At 38.1% G+C, this 14,927-nt stretch overlaps 1 protein-coding gene across 14 annotated transcripts in view; it reads right to left on the bottom strand.

The window, feature by feature from the left end:
* The window catches only part of eif4enif1 (eukaryotic translation initiation factor 4E nuclear import factor 1), an 83,286-nt gene that overhangs the window by 12,004 nt on the left and 56,355 nt on the right, over nt 1–14,927 (bottom strand). For 3 of the 14 annotated variants that reach the window (XM_064297652.1, XM_064297650.1, XM_064297649.1), the window contains exons 10-14: nt 11,006–11,256; nt 10,171–10,251; nt 7,000–7,171; nt 5,922–6,007; nt 266–402 (exon numbers count right to left, since the gene is read on the bottom strand). In XM_064297652.1, coding sequence (XP_064153722.1) covers nt 266–402; nt 5,922–6,007; nt 7,000–7,171; nt 10,171–10,251; nt 11,006–11,256 — 727 coding nt within the window. The remainder of the gene's footprint in view (nt 1–265; nt 403–5,921; nt 6,008–6,999; nt 7,172–10,170; nt 10,252–11,005; nt 11,257–14,927) is intronic. The other 11 variants (XM_064297647.1, XM_064297644.1, XM_064297643.1 and 8 more) reach the window with 11 other exon arrangements.

Here is a 14,927-nt window from a genome sequence, read left to right on the forward strand (position 1 = left end):
AGACAAAAGCTGTCTGGGTCAATGCATCATACAAAAAAAATTCTGACATTTACCAAATGGATGTATTTCTACAGAGTACAGTTATATTGATTTTTATAAAATAATCAAGAACCAGCCTTGTACTGACACTACGCATTTTAAAAATTAACTTAAGATCATTTCTAGAAATCATAAACTTTAACCCTGTCTGACAGATCGCTCCATTCTTTCTGTACTCTTGCACATGAAAATAAGCGGAAGCTCTGGTTTTGAGGCAGTCCAGTACCTGTTTCGATAGGCCTTTTCCTGGGCGAGCTTGTCAAGGCCTGGTTGGTAGGGCGGGCGCACATGAAGAGCGAGGTCCTGCTGAAATGCCAAGGCTTCCAACATGGCCTGGTCAACCCCTAAAGAGAGGGCCCTCATCTGTTTAGGACACACAGACAGCCACAGCAGTCAGGAACAATGGTTCAACGACACGTGGTGCCCACTGAAAATGGAGTGAACTGCTTTCCACTACTGTAAAAACGGAAGGGAAATGGAAAGCTCATCAAAATGACTGAACTGAAAATACGTACAGTAGCTGTATGGAGTGTGACTAGTTTTGTCTGAGGTACATTTATGCCTATGGCAGAGTTATTCTGCAATACAAAAATGCCAATCTGATGGGCCACACATGGAACGGACAGCCAATCTAAGAAGAAGAAACGTATCCACATACATCTTTGAATTCATTCTGCAAAAACTCAAATATGCATGTTGACATGAAGAATTTGTGCAAAATGGATTTTATTGCTTCTTTAAGCAATTTACCAAACATGGTCAATTACTTCTGGGGAATTCTGAACAATTTGGACAGCAGAATTCATTTTCTGACAGAATTGAATGTGCTTTAGTGTTCCACAATTACTGCTTCAACACTTCCGTACACGAGTAGTGCTGGGATGGCACTGATTTACAGCAGATGTATTAGTATTGCAAAATAAACTCATATCAGATTGTATTTGCCAAGCTGAAATGGATGACAAAGGACACTTGTTTTACATTGGATATCTCAGTTACAGAAACACTGAGCTAGCTATGCAGTTTGGTGTAAATATGTGCAATGTTTATTCAATAGCAAGTGTCTATGAAGTACGTTATGCCATGTTGTTAGGCTATCACACAGGCGCTTAATTGAAAGAAGACAGCTTCTCTACAATTTTGCTGTGAGCTATACAAGCTGCTGTTTTGAAGCCAATGGAGCAGGTTGCAAGCTAGTCATCCATGAGACAAAAAATAATTTTAATAACGTTATGTGAGTGACAGCAAACCTAGCATAACAAGCTTGCTCTTGCTCGTGGGATTCCCAGCTGGCTGTATGGCTAATTAGGAAGCTAGCTAACATGGAAAGGCTAGCTCGCTAATTAGCCATCTAACCAACAACAACAAGCTAACTAACATTTTAGCAAGCTTGCCACAAGATCTAAAAAGTAAAAGGTCTTTCTGGTTATATGTTCAAGACACAGGTTTATCTTGACTGCCAGCTGCAATCATTGCTATTGTAATTTACTAGTAGGATAGGATTTGGTTGATAACTGGCACAGTGCATTTGTAGCATTAGTGTAATAGCCAATTGTACTGTGTATAGTTAGACCAACAGTCTAGTCCACTGTGTTAAATTAACAATGTGTGAATGTTATCAGCCACAAAGTGTCTTCTTGTTAGGTACTAAACTGTCAAACAAAGACATGGTCAAAATATCGTTTCTCTTGCTTTTGAGAAATAAATCTTAAATATTTAAGATTGTGCATTTATAAATGTAGCAAGCTAATAATGCAGTGAACAGCAGCCTGAATAGAAGCAGAAATGCAGGCGCAGCAATATTTTTAAAAGGAAGTATGAAATTATGCTGAGGGCAAGGAATGGATTGTTGTAATTTTTAGTTCAAATTTAAATGGATGAGAATTCCTGACTCTCAGTCTGCAATTAGCAAGTTGATTAAAGACTGAATCACATGTTCAGATCTATTCAAGCCCCCAGTAGCTGACAAGACAACCAACTGGGGAAAGAAGACTGAATGAACAGGTCTGGTTAGGGGGGGACGGAGTAACCATTGTCTGAAGCGTACCATTTGCAGCTTGGTATAACTAAGTGAGTGATTTCAATCAAATGCAATTTTAATTGTCATGTCACATCACATAATCTCAACTCAACTCAGAAGAACTGCTCATATTACATATTCATTCATAAATGCTGCAAATGAAAACTGGCCTACTGAGACTGTTTCATCATGGAGCTAATGGTTTATAAAGAGAAGCATACAAAAAGTCACATGTACAGTATACTTTGAACACTGGAAAAATGTACATTTGAGCACAGTTGATATACAGTCAGGGTTCTTTTTTTTTTTTTTTTTTTAGCTCAGAACAGGGCTTAGGTGGTGACTGTGAGAGCAACTGCAGTCAGTCAGGCTTTACTGCTACTGTCAATTCAACGCATTCTCTCCCTATATATACCTACATTAAGAATGTAAAGTTCTGGTCTTCAAGAGCATTAAGATGTAGGCTATGAATTGAGAAGTAGGCTATAAAAAATGCTTGACAAAAATAAAACAATTTAAATATTTATTGAAGGGTTACATATTGGGGAATATAACAAATTTTGAAGGATTTACACATTGTATGTCATTCTACAGGAATAGCGGTGTTCGTAATTGTAATATTTTGAAATTAGTTAAATTTGACACTCAAAACTTAGGGTACAATATTAAACTTAACTCAATAAATCCACACAAATGCCAGCTTTTACTGCATTTCAATTCTTTTTTTATAAATTTCACTCAAAGAATACTTGCACTATCCTTTCAGTCAGTGGTGTTACTTTTACCCTACACAACATTAAATCTTTTCAGAATTTTATTTTTCATTTCAATCTGCACAGGTAAAAACTAATTAAGGCATAATTCAGGTTTTGATTAGAATCACAAAATCCCAAATCATTTCCTATTCATTTAATTGTAAAAAGATTGCATATTTGCATAAACCATTAGCGCATATTTAGGATATTTTCATGGAATTATGTCCAATTAGGGGAGAGTTGCCTTAAATGTAACGCTTATTAAAACAGGGTTCATACACTTTCTCACCAATGATTTTCAATGACTTTTCCATGACTTCTCCACAACCTTTAACTGAATTTCCATGACCAAAACAAATGACTTTCTCAGCGGGACGATTTAAAATTATTTATTGTAACACTAAGTAAAATTAGGTCTGCATCTGAAACATATGGTGCCTCTCTAAAACAAATAAACACCAGACAGACACACTTAGATACATTGTCTCATATTTTAATTCGAATAGTTTAACATTTTCGTCAATGTCTCAAACAGGGCTCGAAATTGCGACCGAAATTTAATCTGTGCGACCTCTAAATATAATTGGGAGCATTTGTGCGAGTGCAAATAATTGTTCTGGTGCGACCTTTTTTTTTTCCTTTTTCCAATCGAACGTCTTTCTCTGTACATTCGCTAGTTAGTACACTCAGTATGTCCCTTGTGAGCTGACGGTGACCCTTCTAACCAATCGTGAGCTTTACATTCTTACCTTTTAATGCTGATTTTAAATTGGTTAATATTAGCCTTCAATCACTCTCTTTCGCTGCACTCCACTGTGACGCGACACAGGGAGCTAACGCGTTAACTAATGTTACCTGAAGACAGAAGTTTATGTTCAATTTATTAGCGTTATCGAAAGCTGAAAAGCTGAAGCGAACGATTACGGCATTTTTTTTGAAACGTTAACGTAGTGTTTTGTGTAGCGACCTGGTTGAAACAGCTAATTTCTCCGATGCAGTTTACTGGCGGTTGATTTAGTTAGCGGTATTAATGTGACGAGAAGCACTTTGTCGTTTGAATGCATAACACGCAATTCCTTGAAGAGTCGACACATTTTAGGCGTGACAGTTTAACGGTTAAGTGGAACACCCACCGCACGCGTAGCGTAGTTGAAGTACTGTTATTACAACGGCAGCGGGCGACGTCCTCTACACCAGATGCGAACGCGTCGCGAACCGGCTGCGAAGCTTGTGCGACAAGCGAACTGAAGCGTAGTTTTTCGCTTTTTCTATTTTTCTGCTTGTCGCGCGTCATGATGACCTGTTATATATGTTATACAGAAATATGCTCTAATGCTAGGTATACATGCTGATTTATATTACATTCTTATATTAGGCTACTGGGGGTGTGTCCCTAGTTCCCTCCCAGATATTTTATAAGCAGCTAAAAAAATACAAGCCTTTTCGTTTTTGTATTATCCTTGTAGAAAAAAACAACAACAAAAAAACTGGAACCAGGGGAAAAGGCAAACTTAGTTTCGCCATCTTATTTTGCAGAGGGGGTGGGGTAAATTTGAAAATACACCACAGAAAGACGTAGCCTATTGAATGATGTAGAAGTGAATGCACCGAGCAGCGGTTTGTTAGCTCGAGTGTTGGAAGGTAGTTTTTAACCAACCATTGCTCAGCCTATTTGACTTCTCCGATGTCTTCGTTCGCCGTGCTTTCAAAAAGAGCTTGTTAATAAAAATCAGATAATCCACAGAGCTTTAAAAAATCAGATTATTTAGTGGTCTTGCTGATGAAAAAGCACCTATTTTATAAATGAAGTTGTAAGTAAGCCTTTATTGCACTTGTACTTCAAAGCTTCCGGTGTTCATGGCGTTGTGATGTTCATATCCCTTCAAGATTAAACTGTTTTAATCTTAATCTTTTTGATGATTAGCTGAAGTTACTAAATCTGATCCTATAAATCTTTTGACGTGAATGAGAAGACGACATTTGGAATTCCCAATGGTTGATTACGGATTATTTATCATCATTATGATCATTACATAATCTTCATAAAATTGGCACGCTTGTTAACCAAGCAAATAAATTAATACAGTTTGAGATTGATTATTATGCAGGCTACGTTGCGATTTAAGCTTATGGTAATTCTTTAAAGCGTTTACTTTCGCACGTATTTACATGAGTTAACGAAATATTACCAAATTAACAAACTGAAAAAGGTCTCTCACCAAGTATTCACTTAACCCATAATCAACAGTCGTGAACAAACATGAAATACACAATGTAATCCCACTGCAGACTGCGAGAGCTACTAGGAATATAGAGCTTTAAGCAAGCCTTTGCGCGACACAAACGGAACCTGTGTAGACACGCTACACGCCGCGCTGCTTCCACATGCTGCTTATGCGCTGCTTACGCTACGCGTACGGTGGGTGCCCGGCGTTACTTGTAAACCGTACTGTTATATCGTCGTTTTTTATCAATAAAAAAATCTATTGCATATATTGTTGGTGCTCCTTACATTTTGGTGAGTGCTCCTAACTTTTTGAAGTTGGGAGCACCAGTGCTACGAAGTAAAAAAGTTAATTTCGAGCCCTGATATATTATTGAAGCTGCACTTCCCTGGCATATTGTCGGCACAGTAGGGCCTACGTTTACTAACTGCTACATTAGCAGAAGCGTGCCTGTTGGACGTGCCTGTAAACAGACTGAGCCAGACCGAATTAACTTCTGACACCACCAAAATACCGCGAAGGTTACATGCCAATTTACGTTTTATCACTATACATACTATTTTTATGATTGGATTAATTAGTAATTATATTTGATGCAACTTTAGCTGTGTTTCCATTACTTTTCAAAAAATATTATTTTCCATAACTTTTCCAGGGCCTGGAAATTGCATTTTAAATTTCAATGACTTTTCCAGGTTTTTCATGACCGTACGAACCCTGTAAAAGTAACACGGTCAATATCTTAATGTACAATATGGCAACCATAGCCATTTCCGTTTTGTACATGTGCAATTTAGTGCAATTGTTGCATGTCTGCCAGTTTCCCTTACTCCACAGGGTGCGCACTTTACAAAACTGTTGAGGGACAGGTGATGTACCAACCTGCTGCAGGGTTGGTCCAGGACTCGCAGGTCTGTGCAGCTCTGAAAACTGCTCTCCCAGCATGGGCTGAGGGCCACCAGGGAACACTAAGCACACAAGGGAGAATCAATTAAAATGAAAAATGAAATTCAATCAAAGTTTAAATCTTTGATTCACTTCATTTGAGTTCATCTGTTTATCCTTTCATTTTTTTTTTTTACAGTGGTTTCAGGTTTAATTTAGCACTTCCTTTCTGAGAGATCGTCCCAGCAGAGGCAAATAAGCATATATTTTTTTGTTTTTCCACAGTAACTACTCGTTTGCACAACCACTACCAAGCGGAAAATGTGCAAACTAATCCATAGCCGACTGCCAAGCAGTGAGCGGACCCTTGCTGGGGACTGGCACAGCAAACTGTTGCCCCACCATAATAGAGATTAAACAAGATGAGTGCAACATTCACAGCTAAATTTTGTTTGCTTTTCTTTTGGCCTGTGCTGTACGTCAAATGAAAACATAAACCACTGTAAGCATATAACGCTGGAAACTGTCTTTATTAGTTTTAAGAATATTTGTGAAGGCACTATTATTTCTCGTCAAGTCTAATTTCAATAGCTTAGTTTCCGCTCAACAGTAAAAAGGTTTCCCACGTTTATGGTTCTATGCTCTGAAAGCAGCATTGGACAGTGTTGGAACACTATTGTCAATCATCGCCGGTGCTTAATGAACACAGACAATGATTGGCCATTGATTGCTGGGTAACAGGATAAGATAATTGACCAACAAAAAGTCCCTATCAACCTCTTGCAGAGGGATCGATCACTCAATAGCAGAACAGAAAAACTAGAGGTATTCCCCAAAGCAGTCTCTGGATCCAGATAAAAGTAATCAGTAACTGATTAGTTTAAATGGCCTGAAAGAGAAACACTGGCAACATGTTAGGACAATCTGAATTGATATGAAAGCTGCAGTGTTAACCTTTTCCCGCCACAGTGTGTACCCACAGTAATTATTACTGAACATGGGATATAAGCAATAATGAAGTAAGCTGTACTCAGTACAAAGGAATAAAGAATGCATTCAGGAAAGAGGAGCTTACTGGCCCGAGGCTGCACGCGCCCAGAAAAATATTCAGGCGATGGCGCCCTCTGGGGGAACAGCGGTGGAGAGGGTCCTCTCTGTTTGCTAGGACCAGCATCAGTGCTACCCATCAGGTTGCCCAGGAGAGGAGGAGAGCTCACACGAGGTGGGCCCTGGGGACATAAGATTTCCTGTGAAAACAAAGAATACACAGCAGCATCGTTTACAGCTTATTTTGAACAAAGATCTAGGTCGAATCCTGCCTGAATTTGCACCGACTGTGCCTAGCTGCAGCCCCATAGAGCAATGCGCAATTTGCTGTGGCGTTTCAGTGCACAAGCAACTCTGGTCCATTAGGTGCCACGAATTGATTTCACCCAGCCATTTTAACAGTGCAATGTTTCAACGTAATGCATGGAAGCTCCTGGAAACATGCATTTGAAGGAGACGAGCTGTCCAAATATTAAAAATGATAACATATGGAGGATGTTACAGCAATAGGATGGGCTGTCAACATTGGCCATTAATGATGTTTGAATAATCCTTTGGAAAAAAAACAAAACAAATTTGAATACATTTGAATATGAAATGTTGAATTATATCAGAATTCGAACAACTTTTGGGCTGTGTTATAGCATGTTCTGTCCACAAGGCGGCAAACCAATGAAATAAGAGCATAGGTGTAGCAAGCTGCTATCACATGTGCAGTGATCTCTCTCCTGTGCAGATGGGGAAAAAAAAGTTAATTGCTGCGCATTCCTGAACTGCAGAGTTGAGGTGAGAGATTTAAAAATATATATATACTGTATGTGTTATGTTGACATGTCCTAGGGAATTTGATTTGTTCTTTTCTAAAAAGTCAACGTTGTATTTTCTTTTGTTGTATGTACAAGGAATAAGCCAGCATGTTAGACATTGCGCAAAATAAACGAACATGTATGCACAAGGAATAAGCCAGCATGTTAGACATTCCGCAAAATAAACAAAGCTGGTTTATTTCCCCATCGACATCTATTTCGAGGAAATCTACAAACTTTCCCACATGTCTCCCTTGCGGTCAGACCCAAGTGGAACATTTGTGCACATCCATAGTCTTGACCAGAACCCTTTGTGACCCCGACTTCAAGTTTCCCCGAAGTACCTGCACACCTGCCACGGACCTTGGACCAGCTGACGCATCACCTAACAGAATTAAGGAATGGCCTCCCCTTTTATTGCCGTTAAGTATAGAAACGCATTTTATTTAGCACTGACATCAAACCACAGGGTAGCGTAAAACTGTTTGTTGTTGTGTTTGTTTTGCTATGTGTGTGTTGGTAAGGAATAGCAAATTCCAGAACCTTGCATGTCACTAACTCATAACAAATTAACCATCATGACGAGAATTGAATATTATTAATCATTTTATGCAAATTACTGTTTCAATTAATATATATTCAATTTCAATAAATATATGTCCTTTATTTCCAAGCCCTTGTAATGTCTTTTGCTATTTCACTAAGTTTGCTGAACTCCATTGTTTTGAATAAACCTGACACCAAACCTTACTACTTGCTGATTTACTTAAACTTACTTTCCCAATTCATTCCTGACCTCCTATGCTCTGTGTGTAAACCTAAGCCACTAATTACGTTGTTGAGGTTCCATGTAATGTGTAACGTGATAAAAATTGGGAATGTAAATTTGTTGGAAATTTCTTTCTGCAAACTAGCTAGGGCGGGTTGTTCCATAGGGGTGTTTTCTTCATGTTATTTGGAAATGTATATTTTGTTGCTGAATATTTTGCCTGTGGATTTGACTGAATAACCTGGAAGCTTATTCTGGATGCGTTTCATTAAGTCAATTTTTTGGACAGTAGGTATTGGATATCTGGAGTCTTGTTCTTTTGTTTATTTAGTTTATTTTTTCTGGCTATCATCACAATAGTGACTTTGCCTTAATTCATTTTCAGAGAACTTTCTGCTCTGTCTAATACACGGTGGTTATTTAGTTGCATGATAAAAATGAATAATTGATTATTCAATCACTGTAACCAATCCTTAAGAAAGAAAAAAAACCATTAACATGAACAGTTCAAATGGCTTTTAAGATCTACATGCAGTACACTTGTATAATGATTTGATTAAATAAAACAAAGGCACAAAATTTTGAGACATGTGACTAAAGAATTTGTCCCGAGGGATAATTTACAATATATTATCAAGAAAAACTGAAAAGGACTTTCCTGGGCCTCCTGGAGAGGAAAGCCAAGATCACCGGCTTCGGCCGGCTCCCCTGATTACCTTCATCTGTGATCAAATACTAAATTGACAACAGTTTATATCAAGGTGTTTATATCATGGGCTATACTGTACACCATTTTTATTTCTTGTAATGTGTGCGCATTTGAAGTGACGGCATGAACTTTCAGCATTTATTGGTAGTGGCACTTTCTGCTACTCCATAGAATTTTTTTTTTTTTTGTTTGACGCACCACTACTCAGGTCTCCAAAGAGAACTTTTCTCTTGTGACCTTCTTCATTAGTTTTCGTTTCACAATCAGAAATTTAGTTTTTTTCCCCCCCCCCTCCGAACGACCATTATTTCTCACATTCCACCTTATGGTTATGAATGAAAATATGAATATGCTAAGCAGGTTAATTGTGGTGGTTTTCTAACAATTTATGGTGACTGTAGGAGTAGACACTAAGCATGTTTAGAACTTCCATATGGAGAAAAGCAGAAACATGTACGCATATATTTAGTGAGGATTGTACGCAAACTTTGATATATGCAGCCCCAGAACTCTTTTTATTCATTATATCCCCAGCGGAAGAAAAGAAGCATTCTGATCACATCGAGGAACCAGGGATGAAATCAAAATGTGTCCGGCAAACAACAGCACAATAGCAAAAACCCTTATAACCCAGCGACTTCCGTTAAACAGAGGTGCTAAATTCAAGATTTATTATTGGTTTAACATAAGCAAAGTAGAAAGAAAAACAGCTGCAATATAGACATACTGTATTTTTCTTTCATATTCAAATATTAATTTTCACGGTCCAATGTAATTGTTTTTATTACAATTCAAATAGCATTTGAAAATCAATCAATATTTGACAGCCCTACTTCAAGTAAAATTTAGCATTCCAAAAACAGAGGAAGAACATAGGGGAATAAAGCAGGGCTTCTCCTTGTGCAATTCCTGTACCTGCAAGATGTTCTTCTGCTGAGCTGAGGGCACTTCGGCTTCAGGCAATAGTACCAGCGGGTGGTCTGGAAGCGGTTGCTGCTAGGGAGGGAGGGAAGGTAGAAGTAGCATCCAGAAATAGTATAGAGTTTATCCAACCCCCCCCCCCCCCACCCCCCCATGTCCCCCCTACCCACACACATCACAGCAAGGTAAAAACCACAATAAGCAGAGTCAGAATCAAAGACTAACTGCACCCCCAAAGCAGGAGGACACAAAGCCCTTTGTTTTAGGGCTTGCCTTGAAAGAAGACCATACAAGAGTTTGAGAATATTTCAGGTTATCAATTTCTTCAAGATTAAAATGAGTTCTTACAAAAGCAACTCAACATAATGAAGTGTGCCACAAGTGTCCTCTTGCTTATAGATACATTTCAGTTATAAGGAATAAAACAGTAGGTGGTAAAGGACAGTCGGTTTGAGCAATTTAATGCTAACCTGAAACCAATGCAACAACAAACAGTACAAATTTATGCCCATCACTTAATCCAGACTGGAAAATGTTGCAGATATTCTTGTATGTAAGAAGTTGGAGTTTGTAACAATACAATAGTTCGGATGAACATCACATGAAAGCAGTTTTCAGTGGAAACATTGTTAAGCTGCTCCCAAACGATTTAGAAGCATTTTTTAACCCACAGACCCTCCTTGTTTAATTTTTAATTCATCAGTCGCTACACAGTACACCTCAGCGCAGTGTTACCTGGACTGCAGTGGCATGCTTGCAGTAATTTTCACATCCACATGCACACTGCGCACCTGGCAGGATGAGGCGTCGGCCACCACAAAACACTTACGTTGTTGGCGTTGACTTTGGGTTGGGTGGGCAGAGTGCCACTTGCCTTCATGGTGCTGACAAGCTTGTTGAAGGCAGACATGTCAGCATCTCGAGGTTGGAGGGCTGCACTGACCCGCCCAGTCAGCGCCTCCTCCAGGTGTTCTGCCATGAAGGGTGTTCCCCCACCACACTGCTGCTGATCTGCCTGAACCTTAAGACCCTTTAGACCCACCTCCACCTCCTCCAGGGAGAGCACCACTCCTGAGTGAGCTGGAGAGCAGAGAAATCAAAACCACCCATCAGCCAAAAAAATTTCATTCAATTAATTCATTTTTGCGAGGGGGAATAAATGGCCTGGCACGTCACTTTAGACAAATATTTCCTTTCAAACATCCCCACTTTTCACCAACACAATATTAAGACATTTGCAAGAAAATGTAAAAGCAGGCATTAATTTCAGTCTATACAGAGCCTGAGCCATGAATCCTTCAGAAATGGTGGATCATGCAGAACTCTGGTAATGTTAGTAACATAAATTTAACAATTTAGTGCAATGATTACTTGCATTAGATAGGCCTAATTTATTTTTTAAACATAAATCAACTGTTAAAAGCAGACTTAGAACATTTACAGCTCCAAGTACAAGTTAAATAAGTTACAAGCACTACCATCTTGAAAGACCCAACATAATAGCCTGTATATAGCTGACAAGCCCAAAAAATGTTTCAATAGTCAAAGCATTTACAAACCAAGTTACTGTCAAATAACGTAATGTCACAAGACACAGCATCAGTGAAGGAAAATTGAAGGGGGAACTGCAGTCAACAGACATGCAGGCGGCTTCTGACTATTTAGCTGAGCTGTGTCCACTTTGTGCTGAATTTTTGTATTAATAAATGCATCCAGCAACATGCTGAGAAACATTTAAATGGTAAATGATTGTGCCATTTTTATTTCATTACGTTCCTCTCTCAGGAACTTGTTCATTTTAAATGAGCCGGAGTTAGGGGGAAAGATTTATTATTATTATTATTATTATTATTATTATTATTATTATTAAACCAGTGATTAAGAGAATATATGCATTGTATAGCACCTGCTCCAAATCCAGCATGCAACTATTTAAACTGTGTTGGCACAAGTCATAATTTGCACACAATGGCCATACAGTAAGAATATAAGAAAACCACTATGGTTTAGAAATAAATCTGTTGGATTTGATGCAGTTGTGCCCCTTATTTCAAGAAAATAGTTTTGCAACATATGGTTTCCTAATATTTATGAAATTAGGTTACTGCGGGCACAGAAATCAATTCGGTAATGTTGGACGGTAATAGGAAGTAATAAAAACACAGCCTTTCTAGTGTTAAACAGTCACATAAAAACCCATAAACAATTTTTTTAAAAGGTTCTATTTGCTCCAAACTTTGCAATTTCACTGGAGCAAATTTTATTGTATTTCTTTTATCCCACTGTGGTAGTACTTTACCGACAATATCCATAATCTTTCGTTGTTGGGCATTTTAATATCATTAAAACCCTAAAATATTAATAGTTTATTTCGGTGATCATGTTTGATGCTCAGAATAAGAATCAGAGAATAATATCCCTCCTCGCTCTACAACATCATTCAGTTGCTAAATAGACAGACAAGTTTGCACTTAGATATCAACACCTGCCAATTGTCTGGCTGTAGGGGTATAAAGAAAATGGCACAGACAGTGAATATTTAGTTACGGAGTCTAACTCAGTAAAGTGTCCTAAATTTTTTATTTGTTTTCTTCTCAAACTACAGTAGTTCCTCATCAGTCTTTGCTTCAGTGTCGCTGGATTAACGTTACTGACCAGTCATCTCTCTTGGGTGAAAAAGTTCAGCGCTGATTTAATTTAGGGCCAAATATCGCTGCAGAACTTCTGAGAGCACGCCACTGCTTACAACCGCTGACTAAATCTTGCAACTGACTTTGATCTTGCCATAAGGTACCATGCTCTTGCAGTACCATACCTAGTACTCTTGCAGGGAAGTGTATGGTATGCTTGACTTTCTGGGTGCTTCTCTGAAGCTTCTGGTTTTAAAAATGATATCAAACTGGACTGCCGTTTTTAACCGAACATTCTGCCTGCAATGTAATCATAATGGGCGTTCCACACACAAATATAAAAACAAAATTGGCATCTGGGCTCACTTTAAAAGGTAATTTAACAAGGAAATAAACAAAATGAAAGTAGATAAAGATATTGAATTGATTCAAAAATGCACTGACCAATCAACTTACATTTTTAATTTTGAAGAAAATTAATAATGGTAATGTGGCTATTTATCAGCGTTTGTGCCAGCACTTAATGCTAATCATTGTAAAAATATATTGTATTGAGGGCATTATTACACACTTTAATATAAGAGAAACTCACTGCAAAATAAATCTGTTATTTATTCTTTTGGATATTTAAAAGCCTAAAAAAGCAGTCAGACCTCCCCATTAGGGTCTTACACAAGTTTTACATTGCAGATTGATAGCTATAATATGACAGTTACCGGACCCACAAAAATGTGATTGGCGGCTACTCTGACCACTATCCCAAAGTATACCAAACGCTAAGCTACCAAGCTCAACATTAAATAGCTGGTGCTTTATTTTGCCCCAAATACATATGCCATCTGCAAATCACAGAACAAAGTGTTCCTCTAAAGATGACTATTCATCCCAAAATGCAATGCAATATGACAATTTCACAATGCAGAATAATGGAAGCTGTCCTTATGAAGGAAAATTACACTGACGCCCCCTAGTGTTAGAACCCTGGAACCATTATGAATATATTTTGTGCACAGAAGTATTCCAAAATGACACCTTTTTACAGAAAAACAGAGCTTAGATAAAGAGGAAATGTGGTTTGTGTGGTTCCAGAGGGTAACACCCTTGACAGAATTAGCTTCTGGACGTGGAAGATGGCTGGGAAAAAGATATACACAATGTTCTAATTTGGAGAGGTTTGGGGCTATTTGGAGAGATTTGAGACACTTGGGCCTACTATTAGTACAAAAATTAATTAAAAGAAAAACAATAAAAAGGCAAATTTTTTACCACATTGTCCAGTCCACTCAAAACCTGTTGTACACATCCTGGGGTATGATTAGAAAAAGAAATCTGGTTTTGTCCAGTATCAGAAGTACATGTAATCACTACAACATAAAGAAAACCAAAAATTTGGGGGATTTTTGTTGTTTTTCAGAATAAATATGTCCTTTATATTTGGTTATTTTGGTACGGATACTCTCTATTTCAAGCAAAAAGCCCTGGGTTTTCAGTGGGTTTTAAGGGGTGACAGATATCTAGTTCTTAGATTATCACCTTTGAAAAACAGACAATATCATTTGCTTGATCATAGGAATGAGTCTGTTTTTCATTCCACCCCTCTCCACAAACATGACAGGAAACATCCTTGGGGCAATAAGGCCATGTTTAAGGTCTTATCTCTATACAGATCTCAGGCGCCCAGGAGAGCATTCTCTCCTTTGAAATGTTTACGACTATCACCTCCCAGAAGAGAGACATGCCGGGTACATGCCGCACAAAGATCTACATTTCCTTTAAGTTTGAATGCATTCTGAGATACTTCATTGAAATCACTCACTGAAAATCTTAATGCCTACATGGATAAAAGGTTGTTGAGACCTGATAAGTGAAATCTACATTTCTGGGAGTGGTTCCAGTTTCAAGTGGAAGCAAGGCAACGCTATTTGGTTTCGTTACACGAAAATACTTTGCCTGATTAAGATTGCTGATGGGATTTAACAAATGTTTGTCTATACAAATCACCTTCTTTGTTAAGAAGCCGAAATAAACTTCCATGATTGTTTTTAATGAGAGCTACATTACCGCCTTTATAATGAGACCAAACATATTCATGTTTGGTCTCATTATAAAGACAGTATATGA

This window comes from Anguilla rostrata, chromosome 10 (genome assembly GCF_018555375.3).
Source record: "Anguilla rostrata isolate EN2019 chromosome 10, ASM1855537v3, whole genome shotgun sequence".
Lineage (NCBI taxonomy): Eukaryota > Metazoa > Chordata > Actinopteri > Anguilliformes > Anguillidae > Anguilla > Anguilla rostrata.